This window comes from Saccostrea cucullata, unplaced genomic scaffold (genome assembly GCF_032062105.1).
Source record: "Saccostrea cucullata isolate Sc308-1 unplaced genomic scaffold, CSIRO_AGI_Scuc_v1 ctg4324, whole genome shotgun sequence".
NCBI classification, from domain to species: Eukaryota; Metazoa; Mollusca; class Bivalvia; order Ostreida; family Ostreidae; genus Saccostrea; species Saccostrea cuccullata.
The window spans coordinates 25,702-42,579 of NW_026931530.1; the positions used below are offsets into that span (position 1 = coordinate 25,702).

General features: G+C 34.4%; 1 protein-coding gene and 1 long non-coding RNA gene across 2 annotated transcripts; one reads left to right on the forward strand and one right to left on the reverse strand.

The window, feature by feature from the left end:
* Positions 1–7,238: 7,238 nt before the first annotated feature.
* Positions 7,239–9,564, forward strand: LOC134232871 (zinc finger MYM-type protein 1-like). The gene is made up of 2 exons (XM_062714846.1): positions 7,239–7,373; positions 7,552–9,564. Exons 1-2 carry the CDS (start codon positions 7,239–7,241, stop codon positions 9,562–9,564), a joined length of 2,148 nt encoding a protein of 715 aa, XP_062570830.1.
* A 3,987-nt stretch (positions 9,565–13,551) lies between these two features.
* LOC134232873 (uncharacterized) lies at positions 13,552–15,185 on the reverse strand. Its single transcript, XR_009984871.1, has 4 exons — positions 14,986–15,185; positions 14,368–14,427; positions 13,984–14,055; positions 13,552–13,649 (listed from the first exon to the last, which is right to left on the reverse strand). It is a non-coding gene; the product is annotated as an uncharacterized LOC134232873 (long non-coding RNA).
* Positions 15,186–16,878: the final 1,693 nt, after the last annotated feature.

Here is a 16,878-nt window from a genome sequence, read left to right on the forward strand (position 1 = left end):
TGACGTCGGTTACGTCACAAAAGCAACGTTACGTTGTTTCCCGTTTAATTTTCTGCACATGACTTCAAGTCTGTACGAATCAAGTAGATTAATACAAAGTGTGTATGCATACTATTGTACGTAAACATGTTTTATAATTAAATTTCAGTCTTAATTCTGATCTGATTTTATATGTAATGTCTTAGGACCTATTAAATACAATACCAAATGTAAAGAATATTTTATATTGTAAGTGTAACTAAACTTCTAAAAATCAATCAATCAACGTTAAAGTTATGATATGCAATAAGAAAGTTACATGTATCATGAAAAAAAATTGCTTAGAGGGAAAACTTGAGGGGTTGTATGTTATCATGTCATTTGAAACTCAGGAGAACATGGTATTGCATCATGACTGCCAATTAAAATCGGGGCGAAAATATGCGTATACAGGATGGAATAAATCATAATCACTAAAAATAAGTTAAATCTAATTACATGTATTTTTCGAAGGTTTTTTTTTTTAAATTATGATTATCATTAACATTATTGTTTGGTTGTTAAGTAGTTCAAATTTCGTTTTGTTTTGTTGTCTAATAAATTGTGAAATGCATTTAAAAATCAAAGGATGATGTGACATAACTGCTATCTGGGGCCCCTTTTTCCACGACGAAATATATCTAATCTACAACGATGTTGGTAGTTTTCAAACATTTGTGAATAAATACGACGCCTTTTGCATAGTTTCAATAGTTCAGAAACATTTTAATTATAAGGAATACGGCATTATCATTGATTTTTTAGACCCTATCACAGCTAAATTCGGCCAGGTTTGTGCGAATATTTTCTTTTATGGCAAGAGAATGGGCGGGTCTTAGTTCAATAGAGGGATATGCGTGCCGAGAAGACCTTATATGGCTATTGTTATTTTCGCACTTAGTCATTGTCCAATCCGATGACAGAACAACAAAACATGCTGATTTACTACGTTTATATTTTTTCGCAGACACGTGGTTTTGGTCAATATACCTGTTGTCCTTTTCTACATTTCAAACTTTTATAATGGTCAGCCAATGCTGTTTATACTTAATAATACGCATGGATTTTCAGCATTTACGGTTTTTAGGACAAGAAGTGCACATGAAACTTGTATTCACCGATACTCGGGAATACGAGAAGACCTAGCGAATTGCTCACCAAACACACTACAAAACTTTAAACTAATGTAAATCATGTATATTCTATCAGTTGTTTGTAACTGTATATAAATTTTACTGTGGTCTCGGAAATGGACATATGTAGTTCCGTGTCTAATCTGTCACTCAAATGTATAAAAAATATCGGAAAGCAGTAAAATTCCAAAGCATGTTTCAATAGTATTTTTGTGGTACTCACTCGTAATGAATTTCATTTAGCTGATTGGTCAGCTAGAAAGTATCGCCTGTGTCTTGATTAGCATATTAATTCATTCTTACGTCAGAAAATCTATTTCCGTCGATTTGTTTATAATGGGAAAGGCCAACTAGATTTTACATTTTTTTTAAAATAGCATGTGAGCGCAGTTAGGTACAATTTTCTCCTTTCACATATAGGTAGATTTGAATAAAATACAGTGACCAGCCAACGGAGAAAATTGTACCTACCTGCGCTCGTATATTTTAAGGGCTTCAAAGAGTGGGGCGGGGTTAAAATGCAATGGGAATTGAATGTAAACAAGATACACCTACCCCAATAAAAGATCTATATCTTTCAAATCACGTTTCTGTTTTTGTTTAAAATAGCATTCTATAAAGGTACAAATGTCAGTGATAAGTTACATATAAAAATTTGAGTAAAATTTAGACATTTAAATTTTTGTAAGTATACGAAGGGCCGCAAGTCACCTCATCCTTTATACAAGCACCTGGACTGTAAGACCTATAAGACACTGTAAACAATTTACCCCCCCCCCCCTTCCCGGCCTATTTTCACATTATCGGGATGTTTTTCTTACCGTTTTCGAATAAAGAGATGTGTCTGAAATCCTATCGATCATGAATTTCTTAAAAATACAGGTACTAATATTTTATAACTTGCGTTGTCGCTGTATGTTAATTCTCATGCAGGAGGAATGCTTATACCATTCATTCTAACTTTATGATCAGAATATGAATTTCACAATACTAGTGAAAATAAGTTGCTGGTCATCCTAATATCTGAATATGTCTCCGCAATAAATTGAATAATGAATAAGATTAAATTTTGCATCAACGTCACCTTTTAAATCTAGCATTTTCCAAAGGTCATCATATTTATACTCGTGAACTTTACTATGTAGAACAAATGACGTTGTAGATATAAAATAGACGCAAAATTTTAGCAGTAAAAAAGAAAACTTTGAAATTATTTAGCAAAAATTCTAGCGAGAAGACATATTGATTGATTAATATATTTATAGTTTTGATTTGACCTCATCTTGACATTTTGAAATCACTGACTAATTCGTCTACGTCTTTAAAAAGTTATCCAGCCTTCTTAAAAGAAACTATTTTCAAAAAATTTGCTTAAAATCGTCATCTTTCCATACATTTCAATAGTTAAGCGTAAAAAAGTTCTAACAACAATACCGCGTTTACAGCATTAAAACTACGTAGGCAAATCTAATAAAAATGTAAGATAAAACGCTGTGAATTCTAAGGCACATTATATCACATTTTCAGGATATGTTTTCTCTTAAGAATTTTTCATGCAGTAAACCCGCGACCTACCTTAGTCTAAGATATATGAAAGTTTTCTTTATCAAACAGAAAGCTTTCAATTATTATTCTATAAAGAAAAAAAATCATATATTTAGCTATTAATAGCCATTCTCTGTAACCACTTAAACTTCGTTGCCACGCATGGTCACCGATTTTGATGAAACTTCACCCATGCTTAGTACTTGACACCAGAAACAAACATCAAACAAAATTTCGTTGCTATGTGTCTCGGTTGCTATGGCAACAGCCGGAAAAGTTTGAAAAATCGAGATTTTCAGACACTTTAAATCTTGACTGTGGCTTAATGAAAACTAGATAAAGCAAACAAACCATTCTCACAAAAACATGACACCTTGATGTCACTTATACTGTAAAGAAACTGTTTAGAATATATCTCTAAGTAAGTGGTAACCAAGGGTACATTTGGAATACATTTAAAATGCTGAAATATGCTGAAAAACACTCCGTATTCACTAATGGTAGGTGTTACATGCTCAAACTCAATCATCGACTTAAGAAAAACAATGAAGATGTTTGACCTTAAGTATATAAGTTTAAGCAATATTATTCTATAAATAACTTTTATGGTTGCCATGGTAACACAGTGTAACCATGCAAACCCAGTAACTAAGATTGGGTTAATGCTACTATCTTGAGGAAAAACATGAAAATTCAAGACTGTCAAATATGCATCCTTAGGACCTTGCAACACCAAAACCGTAAGAAAAATTGGGTATAATTGCTACTTTGCAATGTTACCATGGAAACAAAGTACCAGTGCTTAAAAGTGAATAACTTTTCGCTGCATTAAGAATTAAGTTGCCATTTAATCAAGAAACAAATTAAAGGACTCAGCTTGAATAGTACTTATCTGTTAGAACTGAAGTTGAATATCATATATTGATAAAATTTGATGAATAAAACAACACTGTTGCTATGGTTACCAAGAAGGGAAAAATGTTCAATTTTGTGAACTTTATATCAATGTTAAACCCTGTATGCCAACTTCTTGCATCCACTTAGAGATTGGATGATAGTCAAAATTAAAAGTCAAGTTAGCTGTTAATAAATATAAATCATAAAATTTTTGGGAATCTACAATTAAGGGTACGTATACAAGGAAAGAAAATATTTTTCGGGATTTTAAGCATATATTTTCTGCTTATTTCCATAGCAACGTTCTATTTAAAGAATCTAATCTGAATTTTTTCAAATGGGAAAACTTGGAGCACACCGACATCTTATAAAATTGATCATTAGTCATGAGGAAATGTGCTTTTTTTAAAAGACAGGATCAGATTTAAACATACAAAGGTTACTTTGAAGGCTCTCTGTGGTATAAAAACCTTGGCAACCATTGTCAACCAAAATGAAATATCATATTTTGTTCTTAGTATATGTTTCAAGCCTCTTTTTTCTATTATTTGGTCACATTTCAACCTATAATTGCTTTTTATTTTTACGTGTATGACTTTATAAAATTCAATGAATATTTTTTTTACTTTTGAATACTTTGTTACCATAGTAACGTGTGTAGTAGTTGATTTACCAGACATGTTTATCATTCATGTGAGACATCTGACCTTCAAGTTTTGGAAACAGTCATTGCCAATTATTTGCTTTGCCGCAAATGTTAACTATGGGGCTCTAAACATGTTAAAAAATGCCATTTTTCGAACTTTAAGACATGTTGCCATGGTAACTATAACACATAGCAACCAATTTTTACCTGATTTCAGTTTAGGGCATCAATGACTTTTATCATAGAGAGTTTGGAGAAATTCTGAGACTATGCGTGCCACAGCTCCTATATAAAATTTCAAATCATTACAGAGAATGGCTCTTAAATTTTATTAGTGTTCTTTATCTTTATATATCTGGGGCTCTTCTTTTAGAGGAAAGCATTGTGGATTTATTTCTAGAAGGATGGATGTACCAGGGGATTTTTATTGTTTGGTTTTTAAATTACTCCTTTCACAGACCATGGTCTGAAAATCTTGAATTTGAAATACACACACTGGATGAAAAATACAGTTTCCGCATGGCTGAAACTCTACTGAAACTCTGCGGAAACTTAAGGTTACTAATAGTTTCTGCAAAGTTTCAGTGCGGAAACTTCAAGTTTCATCAAGTTTCCGCAGTGCGGAAACCAAAGGTGTCCACAAATCCAAATAGTTTCCGCAACTGAAACTTGCTGAAACTTGAGGTATACGCAAGGTTTCAGTATGTGTTTACAATATTGATATACATAGGATATACTATAGGTTTCCGCAATGGAAACTGTAGTATTGACTACACAATTTAGCCCTGGTTTTCAACCAAAAGTCATTTTCCCCCTGAATTCTCATATTGGAAAAAACAACAACACACTAACACTAGTTATCAAAGAATATTTAATGTTATTATCAACATTTACATACATCGGGTTGAACATTTATTTTCTCTTGCATCATAAACATTTTTACAGCTAAGTCCGAGCCCTCAAGTCACGACAGGAGGACAGAGAAAATGACTGCAATTTAATAATGATGTCTCATACATCAGAGATATAATCTTGCGAGAGGAACTTAGAACTGCATTACTGCAATCAATCAACTAAACCTGAATTCGGTTTATGCAAGTCTAGTATTATCAAGGAAATGAAAAATTACTTGGTATAATAAATGCACAAGTTCACATCATAAGTAGCCAATAAGCACCAAGGTGTATTCCTTTGTTAAAAATTCAGTTTGTAGTCCATCATCAACAGAAAAGTCCTTGAGTGGTTTTCCTTTTTTGATGACCCACTTACACTTATCCTGCTTATGCTAGTGGTGGTTGCATGTTTTCGGAACTGTGCAACACATCACTGTAGTCTGCATGTATGACCTGTTCCAGTTTCAGTCGACTTTAAAAATATTAATGCTTGAATATAGAGAGACTTGTTTTCATCATTGGAGAAATGATATCATGTTCAACTTGGATTGATCTGCTCATCAGTTACATCAACCTATTGAAAATATATATAAATATAGTTTAACAAAATCCCAATCTAAATAAAACAACATGTTAGATCCTCTTGCATACTCGCTACACAACATCTAACAACATCCCATAGAAGGTCACGTCAGATGTCAAATACGGAACAACTCTAGAGTTATTCGTTCCAGTATATGAAAAACAATAATTTTGCAGTTGACTATTTGATTGGTTAATAGAATTTGACCTCTGAAGTGACACTCTACAGGATGTTGTTAGATTTAGGCAGTATCTAACATTTAATATTAATTGGATTGACAAAGTCCCTAATGCTGTTCTAGTACAAGCCTTTGTTTGCTTAAATTCACATTTTAAGCATTTTTTTATCAGAATATTTAAAATGAAATCTAAAAATTTATCAAGTGTAAAATATCATTAGTTTATTAATTAAAGTTGCCTCTTTTAAACACTCGACTAGGGATAATGAAATAAACAAACTTGAATTTATTTAAATTTTAAATGTACCTGAATATGTATGTATAGATTTGTTCCTGATTTTCAGAATAAATTAAGGAATTTTCTTTCATTCTACTTGTTCATCAAAATATTTTTTAATTAGATTAACAACTAGAGGCCCATAGACCTAATAGGTATCATGTAAAAACTTTCACTTCATTGAATGTGGTTCGTGTTTTAAACAAAAAGCCATGAAATTCAAATTTTGAAAGACGCACCATTGTTTATCATAATTATACACTTAGCATGCTTACTTTGGTTATTCAATACCCAAAGGTGGATCAGAGTAACAAAGATAAAATGCAATTCCATTTTAAAACCACCAGTTGTGTACCCCACCCCACAAGAACCACTAACCCTGGGGCCACACATTTCAAATTTTCTAAATGTTATCTAAGTTTTATTTCATCATAAATGGTTGATTAATTCCAAAGAGCTATATGGACCAACCCTAGTACTAGAACCCCTGACCTTGGGGCCATGAATTTCATAATTATGGTAGATGACTCAGTGCTCATTTAGGGGCGTCGGCAAAGGGGCAGCAGGGGCGGCGGTCGCCGCCCCAATAATTTTGCAAAAAAAAAAAAATAGTGAGATTGTTTTTCTTTTTAAAATGATTTTTTTAAACGGCGAAATCTGCTCATTCGAGCGGCGAGTATAACGGCATTCTGCATGTTCTGTGGTCAATGGAGCGGCAAAGTGTGTACAAGCTATTGTTTACACAGACGTCAAAACGGGATATACATACATGTCTATATACCTGTACCTGGCGTGTGTACACAACTAACAGGGTAGTCATTATGATTGCTGTAAGTGCGGGTTTGCTACAAATTGTTCATTGTCCAATTAATTGGTCGATCGATGTTTGGAAGTTTTGATGATTCAACATGATTGCAAGTCATTAAACAATTATCGAAAATATTACAACGTATGAGCATATTAATTAAAGGGGGAAAACTGAAAATTAGTTAAAATCACTGTCTAAAACAACTTGAGATGATTTTTTTAAAAATATTATTACACTTATTCCACATTTCAATTTCAAAAATGGCCGGGTTAAAAAGTATTAATCAACCTGTTAATTTTAAATTTCCTAAGCGTTCTTTCGGCAAGAAGAATCCAGAACTGCGTTCATTCAACCCCACTTGGTTTAAACAATACGCATGGTTACATTATGACGAAGTAAGTACATTTAAAAATATATATTTTTTATCTTTTCAATGATATTTTGAAAGGATACAAATTTTAATATATTGATTGTGTTGAAATCATTGGTTAATGTACAATGATTACACTTTAAAAGAGAAAAATCGATTTAAAAAAAATAATATATTGAAATTAAATTTGTTCTTATTTTCAGGCAAAAGATCTGGCTTTCTGTTTCACCTGCATGGTTGCTGCAAAAGAGGGCAAGATTTCCAACTTCAAGGCCGACGGCAGTTTTATTTCCACGGGATTCTGTAATTGGAAGGATGCCACTTCTAAATTCCGGAAACATCAAGATTCCGACTGCCATAAAGAAGCCGTGGAGAGAAAAGTGAAACTACCACGAGAAACAAAAGACATTGGTGAAGTTCTCTCAGCCGCCCACTCAGAGGAGAAAGCACACAACAGACAGCAGCTGCTTACCATTCTTCGCAACATCAGGTTTCTTGTTAGACAGGGATTACCACTCCGTGGCCATGACAATGATCAAAGCAACTTTCTACAGCTTCTGAAGCTCCATGGTGAATCGGATCCATCAATCCTCAAGTGGCTGGAAAGGAAACAAGACAAATTTACATCAGCAGATATCCAGAACGAGATGCTACAAGTGATGGCCTTAAAGATACTGCGTGACGTCGCTTCTAACATCAGGGAGAACGGCTATTTCTCCATCATGGTAGATGAGACAACAGACCAGTCAAATCATGAACAAGTTGTGATTGTGATTCGTCATGTTGACAGTAACCTGGATGTGCACGAAGAGTTTATCGGACTGTGTATGGTGCCATCTATCGATGCTGCAACACTAACTAATGTGATTCTGGATGCATTGGTGAGGATGAACATTTCCTTGAGTAAGTGCCGTGGACAGTGCTATGATGGAGCCAGCAATATGTCCGGAGCCAAAAAGGGTGTGGCTGCTAACATCACCAGCAAAGAGACGAGGGCTATCTACACGCACTGTTATGGACATGCACTCAACTTGGCAGTTGGTGATACAGTGAAAAAATCAAAGGTGATGCGTGATTCCTTGGATACTGTGTTTGAAATGTCCAAACTTGTAAAGTATTCGCCCAGGAGGGATACCATATTGGAACAGCTAAAGCGTGAGATGGCACCTGATACGCCGGGATTCCGTGTGCTATGCCCTACTCGATGGACTGTTAGAGCTGCCAGTTTGAACAGCGTTCTGGAAAACTACTCTGTCCTTCAGTCCTTGTGGGAGACCTGCTATGAGTGCACAAAGGATCCAGAAGCCCGTTCCAGGATCATCGGCGTAAAAACTCAGATGCAAAGTTTTGACTTTCTCTTTGTAGTGTCCCTTGGATACGAGATTCTACGTCACACAGACAATCTTAGCCGAACACTTCAGAAGAAAGACCTGTCAGCTGCCGAGGGCCAACACTTGACAGACCTTTCCCTGACGTCACTAAGTGCAATGCGAAAGGAAGAGTCCTTCGACTCATTCTGGGAATCACTTAACGGAAAACTTAATGAACTGGACGTCAGTGAGCCCACATTGCCACGGCGAAGAAAAATGCCCAAGCGATATGAAACCGGAAAGGCCCCTCCAGAATTCACCACATCAGAGAAAGACCTCTACAGACAACAGTACTTCGAAGCTCTGGATCTTGTGGTGAACTGTGTCAAAGACCGTTTTGATCAGCCAGGCTATCAAGTGTATCGCCATCTAGAGGACGTTCTTCTGAAGTCTGTGCGTGGCGACAAGACATACAAAGAAGATTTGGACTTTGTCTTAAAGTTCTATGGAGATGATCTGGACAAGACCTCTCTTTCTTCACAGCTGGATACATTTACAACGCTCGCACGAAACAACTTAAATGATTCCTCAACTGTGTCCGTTTCCTTTTTGGTGACCTTAGTGTCTCAGATGTCTCCAGCTTCCAGATGCCTATTCTCCGAGATTGTGACTCTACTGAGACTTATTTTAGTGATGCCAGCCACTAACGCTACCAGTGAGCGAACATTTTCTGCTTTGCGTCGAGTAAAGACTTATCTTCGTGCCACTATGTCCCAGGAAAGGCTGAATCATTTGATGATCCTGCACACGCACAGGGAGGCTACAGATGCATTGAACATTTTGGCAGTTGCTAACGACTTTGTGTCAGCACGGGATGGACGGAGCTTCATTTTTGGACGCTTTTAAAGTGCAGTGACATTGTGTATTATTTAATGAACAGATTTCATTTATGTAGTGTTTATTAGTGCTTATTAATTGATTAAAATAATATTTATTCAACTACTTGCTTCTCATATTTGCTTATAACATGACGTAAATAAAATCATATAAAACGATTTTGTTTTTTTAATCAGGTGGAGTCTTTGAAACATTGACAGAATGGGAAAATATATCAATATACTGGTAGAAATGTGAATTTAAGTAAAAAAACGTCAGTTACCCCCCCCCCCCTTTTCAATCTAGTTCGCCTCCCCAATGTCAAATACTTGCCGACGCCCCTGTCATTACAATCATGCCAACAGTTTGACTGCTTGATGTCCAGGAGTAAAAAAGAAGGGGGGGGGGTATCATAAAATTAACAAATTTTGTTCCCCTTCACCCAAAGATGCTTTGTACCAAAATTGGTTGAAATTGGTTGAGCGGTTGCAAGGAAGAAGCTGAAAATGTTCAAATGTTAACACACGACAGACAAAAACAGATAGTAATAGGTCACCAGAGTTTACTAAGGTGACCTAAAAATAGGCCTGTTTATAAATACTTAAATTTAAATAAATCATAGAATTTTAGTGGGTTGCTCGCAAAATGAGACTTTCTAAGAAAATGTTAACATCCATTAATTTGATGGAAATGCCGAACATATAAAGATTATATAAAGCTTAAAAAGTAGAGAAAAGCAGCTTACCCCCCCTCCCCCCCCGCTCCCCCACAACACACACACACACACTGACAACCACTGACTATGATAAATAGAGAGCTTAAAATTAAACAGTGGGATTAAGAAAACAATAGAAAATAAAAACATAAACTTTGTGCTTTAGTCCTTAATTTCCTAAAATAGAGTTACATAAGTTCTTACTACTAAAACATACTTTTTAACAGAGGTATTCTTCATCCTCTCTTATTTTTCAGATGATTTGTTCCATGGATATCTGAAATTAAAATAGATCGAGTTAGTACAGTACCGTACAGTAATAACTTTTTTGTTTTAGCATGAGCTCAGAAAAGTCCCAAAAAACACTTGCATGTCCATTTCCTTGCACCTGACATGCAGTGAAAATTCTAATGGACACATGACAAAGAAAAAAAAATGATTGGAAATTGTCACAGTCGCACTCTGGTCTAATTCTAAGTGGCAGTCCTATCAGGATATCACAATCTCAATTAACAAGATCTTGAAATGCAATTATATCTGAGAGTGAGAAAAATTAAATAAGTTATAATTTTCCATAAAAGCAAGACTACATCTAAATTGTGTAAAGTTTAAGATATGTAGGCCTTCTCCATGTTCTCCGATTCAAAATTATAATTCATTTGATAATTTATTTTATTTAATATTCTATTTTACATCAAGGGAAGATCATTTGTATAATAAGACAGAACTAGGACTCTTCAGTGGCCATTGTTGAAAACTGATTTAATTAGTGATAGAAATATGGCAAATGGTAAACAGCTATAAACAGAGAGATTACAAAAGTCTTATTTGTGTATCAGTCATTTTATCAAGTCAATAAAATTTAGAGATCATAAAAGTATTATGTCAAATTTTCATAATGGGTCACATTGCCTGTGGTTAGAGCGACACGCCTAGAGTTGGGGAGTAAGACTTAGAGCTGATTCCAACATTACGGGTCTGAATCCAATGTAGTACATAGAGACTGGTCCCTCGGATGAGACTGTGTTGGTGACGTGTCCACATTAATAAAAAGTTCTCTACAGGGTAACAAATAAATACAAGTATATGACTGTATAATGAATCAATATATGTAACTTAAGAAATTGAAAATGGCCAATTGCCCATTTCATCAAGCTCCAGTCTAGATCATAATACACACTTCAGGTAAATACTGTTCTGTTTATATCTGATCAAGAGAATCATTTTTATGGTTGTGATTTCTGATGTATTTAGAAACTGCACCACATTTAATACAAAAGGTACAATAAAAACATGGTATTTCTAATGAACAATTACACCATGCACACTACCGGTAAATCAAGTTTTAGGTTGCTAAAATAGTGTTAATTGTTTCATATAGATCAAAACATGCACATGTGTCAGCATGAAATTACAATTGATCTCCTAATTTAAAATAAATATCATTTTAACATTTTACGTTTTAATTAATCATAATTATGCCTTGTAAGAAAAGATGTTTATGTATCTTTGTGTATAACTATTTTGTTCACGTACGACAATGTTTCAAAATCATAATATATGGTATGAAACTTAATAAAATACTTCAGCTTGAATAATGTGAGGCATTCTGAAAATTATCAAGTCACTTTCCCAAAATCTATCTCACTATCCCAAAATCTGCATGTTCTCAGGAATTTTACTTTCATGACTATTCAACATGTACAAATTGGCATTTCACAGTGATACAATACTACACAATGGCATTCTCCCAACATGATGCCCACGCAGTACAGTTAAGGCAACATTTTCTATAAAAACTCACGGAATCCGATACATATAATGTTTAACAGTTTTATTTTTTAGCAAGACACTTTAGTTAAAACAGCTATTTGTGATCTTGAAGAGTATGTCCATCGCTTTTCACATCGGTATTTTTTGACATCATGTGACCCCCTGAAGTCACGTGGGCTCCGATTTTAGGTCAAAACATGAAATGTCAAATTTAACCAAAAAGTGCAAGGGCAAGACAAACAAAAAATTAACTGCACAATGTTTTATGTTGTCTCTATGTATCTATACTTTCTCAAAAATGATGCTCATTCAGTTAGTTTTCCGATATAATTAAGTTATTCAGCTAAAACAGACAGTAATGTATGAAAAATAGGATATTTTTCTAATTTCATCACGAATAATAAATTAACTAAAGGATTACAAAGTAATGAGCATCACTTTTTGAAAACTATACAATAAAATAAATAATTTAAAATAAAAACCTACTTTTTAGATTGTCGCCTTGCCCTTGCACTTTTTGATTAAAAAATGAAATCTTGGAAGAGTCAATCTAATTATAGTTTTCAAACGCATCACTGACCCAGCATGGGAGATAACTCTGGAGTACTTGATATAGTTTGTTTACCTCGTAAATTTAAAATAAATATACATGCGGGCAGGACTTGACTTTTTTTTAACTTAATCAAACGGTATGCATAAAAATCCTTGAATTTCTCTCTTTTCTGTGTATTCGTTCTCAATACGTTGTATACATTTAATGTCTTTCAAACCTCCCGCATTTCCTCAACGATGTAGCATTACATTTATTTATATTTATGCGAACACAAATGGTTTATTAAAATACAGCCTTCATTAATAACTGATTAGATATCTATTCCCCTCTCTCACTACGCATAGGCGTCGGAACCGGGGAGGGGGGGGGGGGGGGGCTTAGCCTCCCATGTAGGCATTGGAATTTGCTTTTTCTTTTGGCTTAGCCCCCCCCCTTTTCAATTTGCTTCCGACGCCTATGGTACACACACTTGTGTTAATATTTTTTTCTTTCTGCATACTGTATTTGTTAAGGGGACAGCAATTTTATTTTGAGGGTGAGGGACTGGCAGATTTTAAAAATAAATACTTGCAGATCAGTGATCCCCCCTCCCACGAATCAGAGTTTTTTAAATTTTTTTTTTTTGCATGTAGGATTTTCAATGAAGAGGAAAATAAATAATCTGTCCTTCATCTTATTGATCGGAAATAAATATTAATCTGTCCTTCATTGACATTAAAATTAAAAAAAAAAAATCTTACTTGTAAAAACTCGCCTGCCCCCCCCCCCCCCTTCCCTCAGAACAAATGGTGGTCCCCTATCCTATTTTGAATCAATTAACAGTCTCCTGTTTTTGGTAATATTATTGAAAGATAAATGAACACAATATATAAGAATGATCAAGTCCACACAACATTAAGAAAGTTAAGATTTTCATATCTTAATAGCCTTTTCAACACATGTACAGTAAATATATGAAAAAGTCAAATTATTATTTAATAAACATTTCTTTTCAAATCCAATGACAGACTGTAGGAATGCTGGGCAGGTGCAAATTTTTTCCATCACCTCATGTTCTTGTGGATAAAATGAATTCTGAAAATAGGAGAAAATCAGGAAATACCATTATTGAAAGTAATTTGTGTTTTAAAAAATGAAATTAAAAAATGCATGGAATCATTTAACATAGAGTTTACATACATGTGTAACGTGAAGCGGTCACCCTTCCAAGGGTTAACAGGCTCGCCGTTGCTTAACTTGCCTGAAATAGAGGGAGACGCTACCGCATCACCAGAAAAGCTAGCTCACTGGCGAGGCAGTGTAAGTTCCCTATATACTGTCCGCTACACATGAATGACATGTTTTCAATTCTTCTGTTAGTTTTATTATCAAAACTTTGTATATAGTTTATAGCTTATATTGAGCATACCTGATTTTCCTTAAATGGATTAACTTGCTGCCTGAATGAATCCATTTGTCCAACATCTGGGAATAGCTAGGCCTACAACACAATATATATGCAGTTATATGCTATGAGATTACTAAATATACATTGTAGGATAAAATGGCATTACATTTGACAAAACAAATTATGCTACATTGTATACTGTAGTGAATTTATGTTACTGATATAAATGAAAAAAAATGTGTTACAAAACATCTCTGGGAAAGTGAAACCTCTGACATTTACAATAGTTATTGATAGAATATTTACTATAAAAAAAGTTTCTCCTTTACCAAAATGAAAAAAAAAAACAATATGTAAAACACATGCAAACTTTGAAAATGTGAAATGCTTTAGAAGTATACATACCCTGTGGAGAAATGATGCATTTATTATATATTCACTCTTTAAGCCTGAAACTCTGGACAGCTACAATGATAAAAGTATTATATAAATATTTTTAATGTACATGTAATCTAAACAAAAAATGATTTTTTTTTTCATTAATTTAGAAATTCTAGAAAATTACAACCATAGATCTGAAGTGGGGTTTTATGTTTTAAACACAATGTTACGGATATATTTTTTTTTATTTTGTAGCATATTTGTATGTCAAAGTACATCATTGTTTGTTAAGGCCTAGTCACTAGTGAATCATTGACTGAAACAATGAAAACATCTCATTCAATTTAAGTTTAAATTTGTGTTACTGATGATCTCCATTATTACACATATTGTCTCAAAGAAAATGAGCTAATTGACAGGAACTCAGTACATATTTAGTGCAATTAATTCTTAATAATTCTAAAAAGTGTGCAACTTAGTATAGGGGGGGATGACACACAAGGCACTGCATAATTACAGTTTTTCACTGACTGTACTAATACATTTAAATGAACATGAACACACTCGGGGTTTTTTTATGTTAACAAAAGCATGTCTACATATTGTAGATCTACACATGTACCTACATATGCGTATACATACCTGGCCTGGAATTACACTGCAGCGATTGATCTACGGAGCTAGAGCTGGTGCAAATCGTCTCAGTTTTCTGCTATTTTCCGAAATAATGTCCTCATATTCTTGTAAAATGGAGAAGCAATGCCTTGTCTCTTATTTTATCCCTATTTTCTTTAAAGATTGTGTGGTTATTGCATTTAAATCCACTGCAAATCTCACCTGATGTCGCCCATTTAAAGATGTAAACAACATTCCGTGTCACCGAGTGCAAGCGCTTGGCTGAAGCCGAATGCAGACAAACGACACATTAAAAAGAGAATTATTTTAAAGACATGCGCGAGAAAATCACTAATTATTTTCTATTTAAACATGAAGATATTATTGTTTATCACAAATTGTTGCCAATATCGGTAAATAGTTATTTTGAGCACCATTTCCTTATATGGATCAATCAGGGCGGAGCAACTGTCATGACGTCAGACCTCATTATGACTTCATTACCATATTTTTTTCATGTGTTGCCTTAACTGTACTGCGTAGTTAAAACAAAACCAAATCGTATGAGACAATAGACCATGTACATGTCTGTAAGAAGTCCATGCATGATTTTTTACTTATTTTATTCTCAAATTAATGTATGCCGTATTTTATTACTAAGTATGTAATAAATATATTAATACAAACTCTTTTCCACATCACATCAACACTTGACCAATATCATTATTGCTGTCTCGGGCTGATACAGGATGTGATATGGAAAAGGGTACGTATTATTCTTTATATATGTGCAATGTTGGATTAAGTCTATTATTTACCAATTTCAAGGTAAAAAGTCATGGACTACTAGTTCAACTTTGAGGGCTGCAAGCACTGGAAAAATATAATCTAATACTTAGAGGGAACCTTGGACTTAATCTAAAAATTTCCATTTCTTTATATAAAACCTCACCTCTCAACAAAAATGAAAGCAGCCACTTATGTGTCGATCAGCCGGGTTCGATCATCGGTACCCAAGTAGAGCAGTCAGTAGAACACTTGACCAGAGATTTAGGGACCCCAGTTCGAATCCTGGTCTGGTCCCCTGTATTAATTTTTACTCTCCCATTTCATAAGTCGCCCATGTGGAGCAGTGGTTAGAGCGTTTTCTCTAGAGTTGTGATTAGTAAGGAGTGAATCTTTACATCATGGGTTCAAATCCCACTGTGGGACGTGGAGACCGGTCCTTCGGATGAGACCGTATTTAAACCGAGGTACTGTGTCGCAGTAGGTGCTGGCCCAAAAAAGATCCCTCCCTGCTCAATGGCCGTGAGTGTCGAGCATAGGACAAAATTTGCAGCCCTCCACCGACAAGTGGTGGCGTCTCCATATGTTTGAAAAATTAATTCTCGAGAGGGACGTTAACTGACAATCATTGAATATACAAGAAATCAATCCCATTTCAAATATTTAAGTTAAACTTGAAATTCATAATATATAATTTAAAACAGTTTGGGGAAATCCTTGCATTTAATGGCTGTTGATGCAGATGTATGATGTAGTGGAAACACTTCAAAGGTTTCAGAGTCACATTATGAAACCACAAGCACTTACATATCATACTTTCACCACTTCATTCTGATATGATAGTACATGTATTTTTAAAAGTGGGATTTGTTAAGGAATGTTTTTCAGTTTTGTGTGAGTTGGTGTGTGAATCACACAGACTTGTCTGACATAGGCATATATATTTAATGTTGCTGTAGCCTAATTAATTGTGAGTACATCACATTAGCGCACGTTTCTGTGTATATTTCTATGCACGCTTATGAACGAAAATGGTTTTCAAATCAATTTCACAGTTGGTTTACTAGAAAAACACAGCAAATGTAAATATTTGGAATATTAAGGAAGTACAATAAGTATTTATCTGAAGCAAGT

Coding starts and splice junctions, on each gene's coding strand:
- LOC134232871 (XM_062714846.1), top strand. CDS start 7,239: ATGGCCGGGTTAAAAAGTATTAATCAACCTGTTAATTTTAAATTTCCT. Junction 7,374..7,551: donor CATGGTTACATTATGACGAA/GTAAGTACATTT, acceptor TCTTATTTTCAG/GCAAAAGATCTGGCTTTCTG.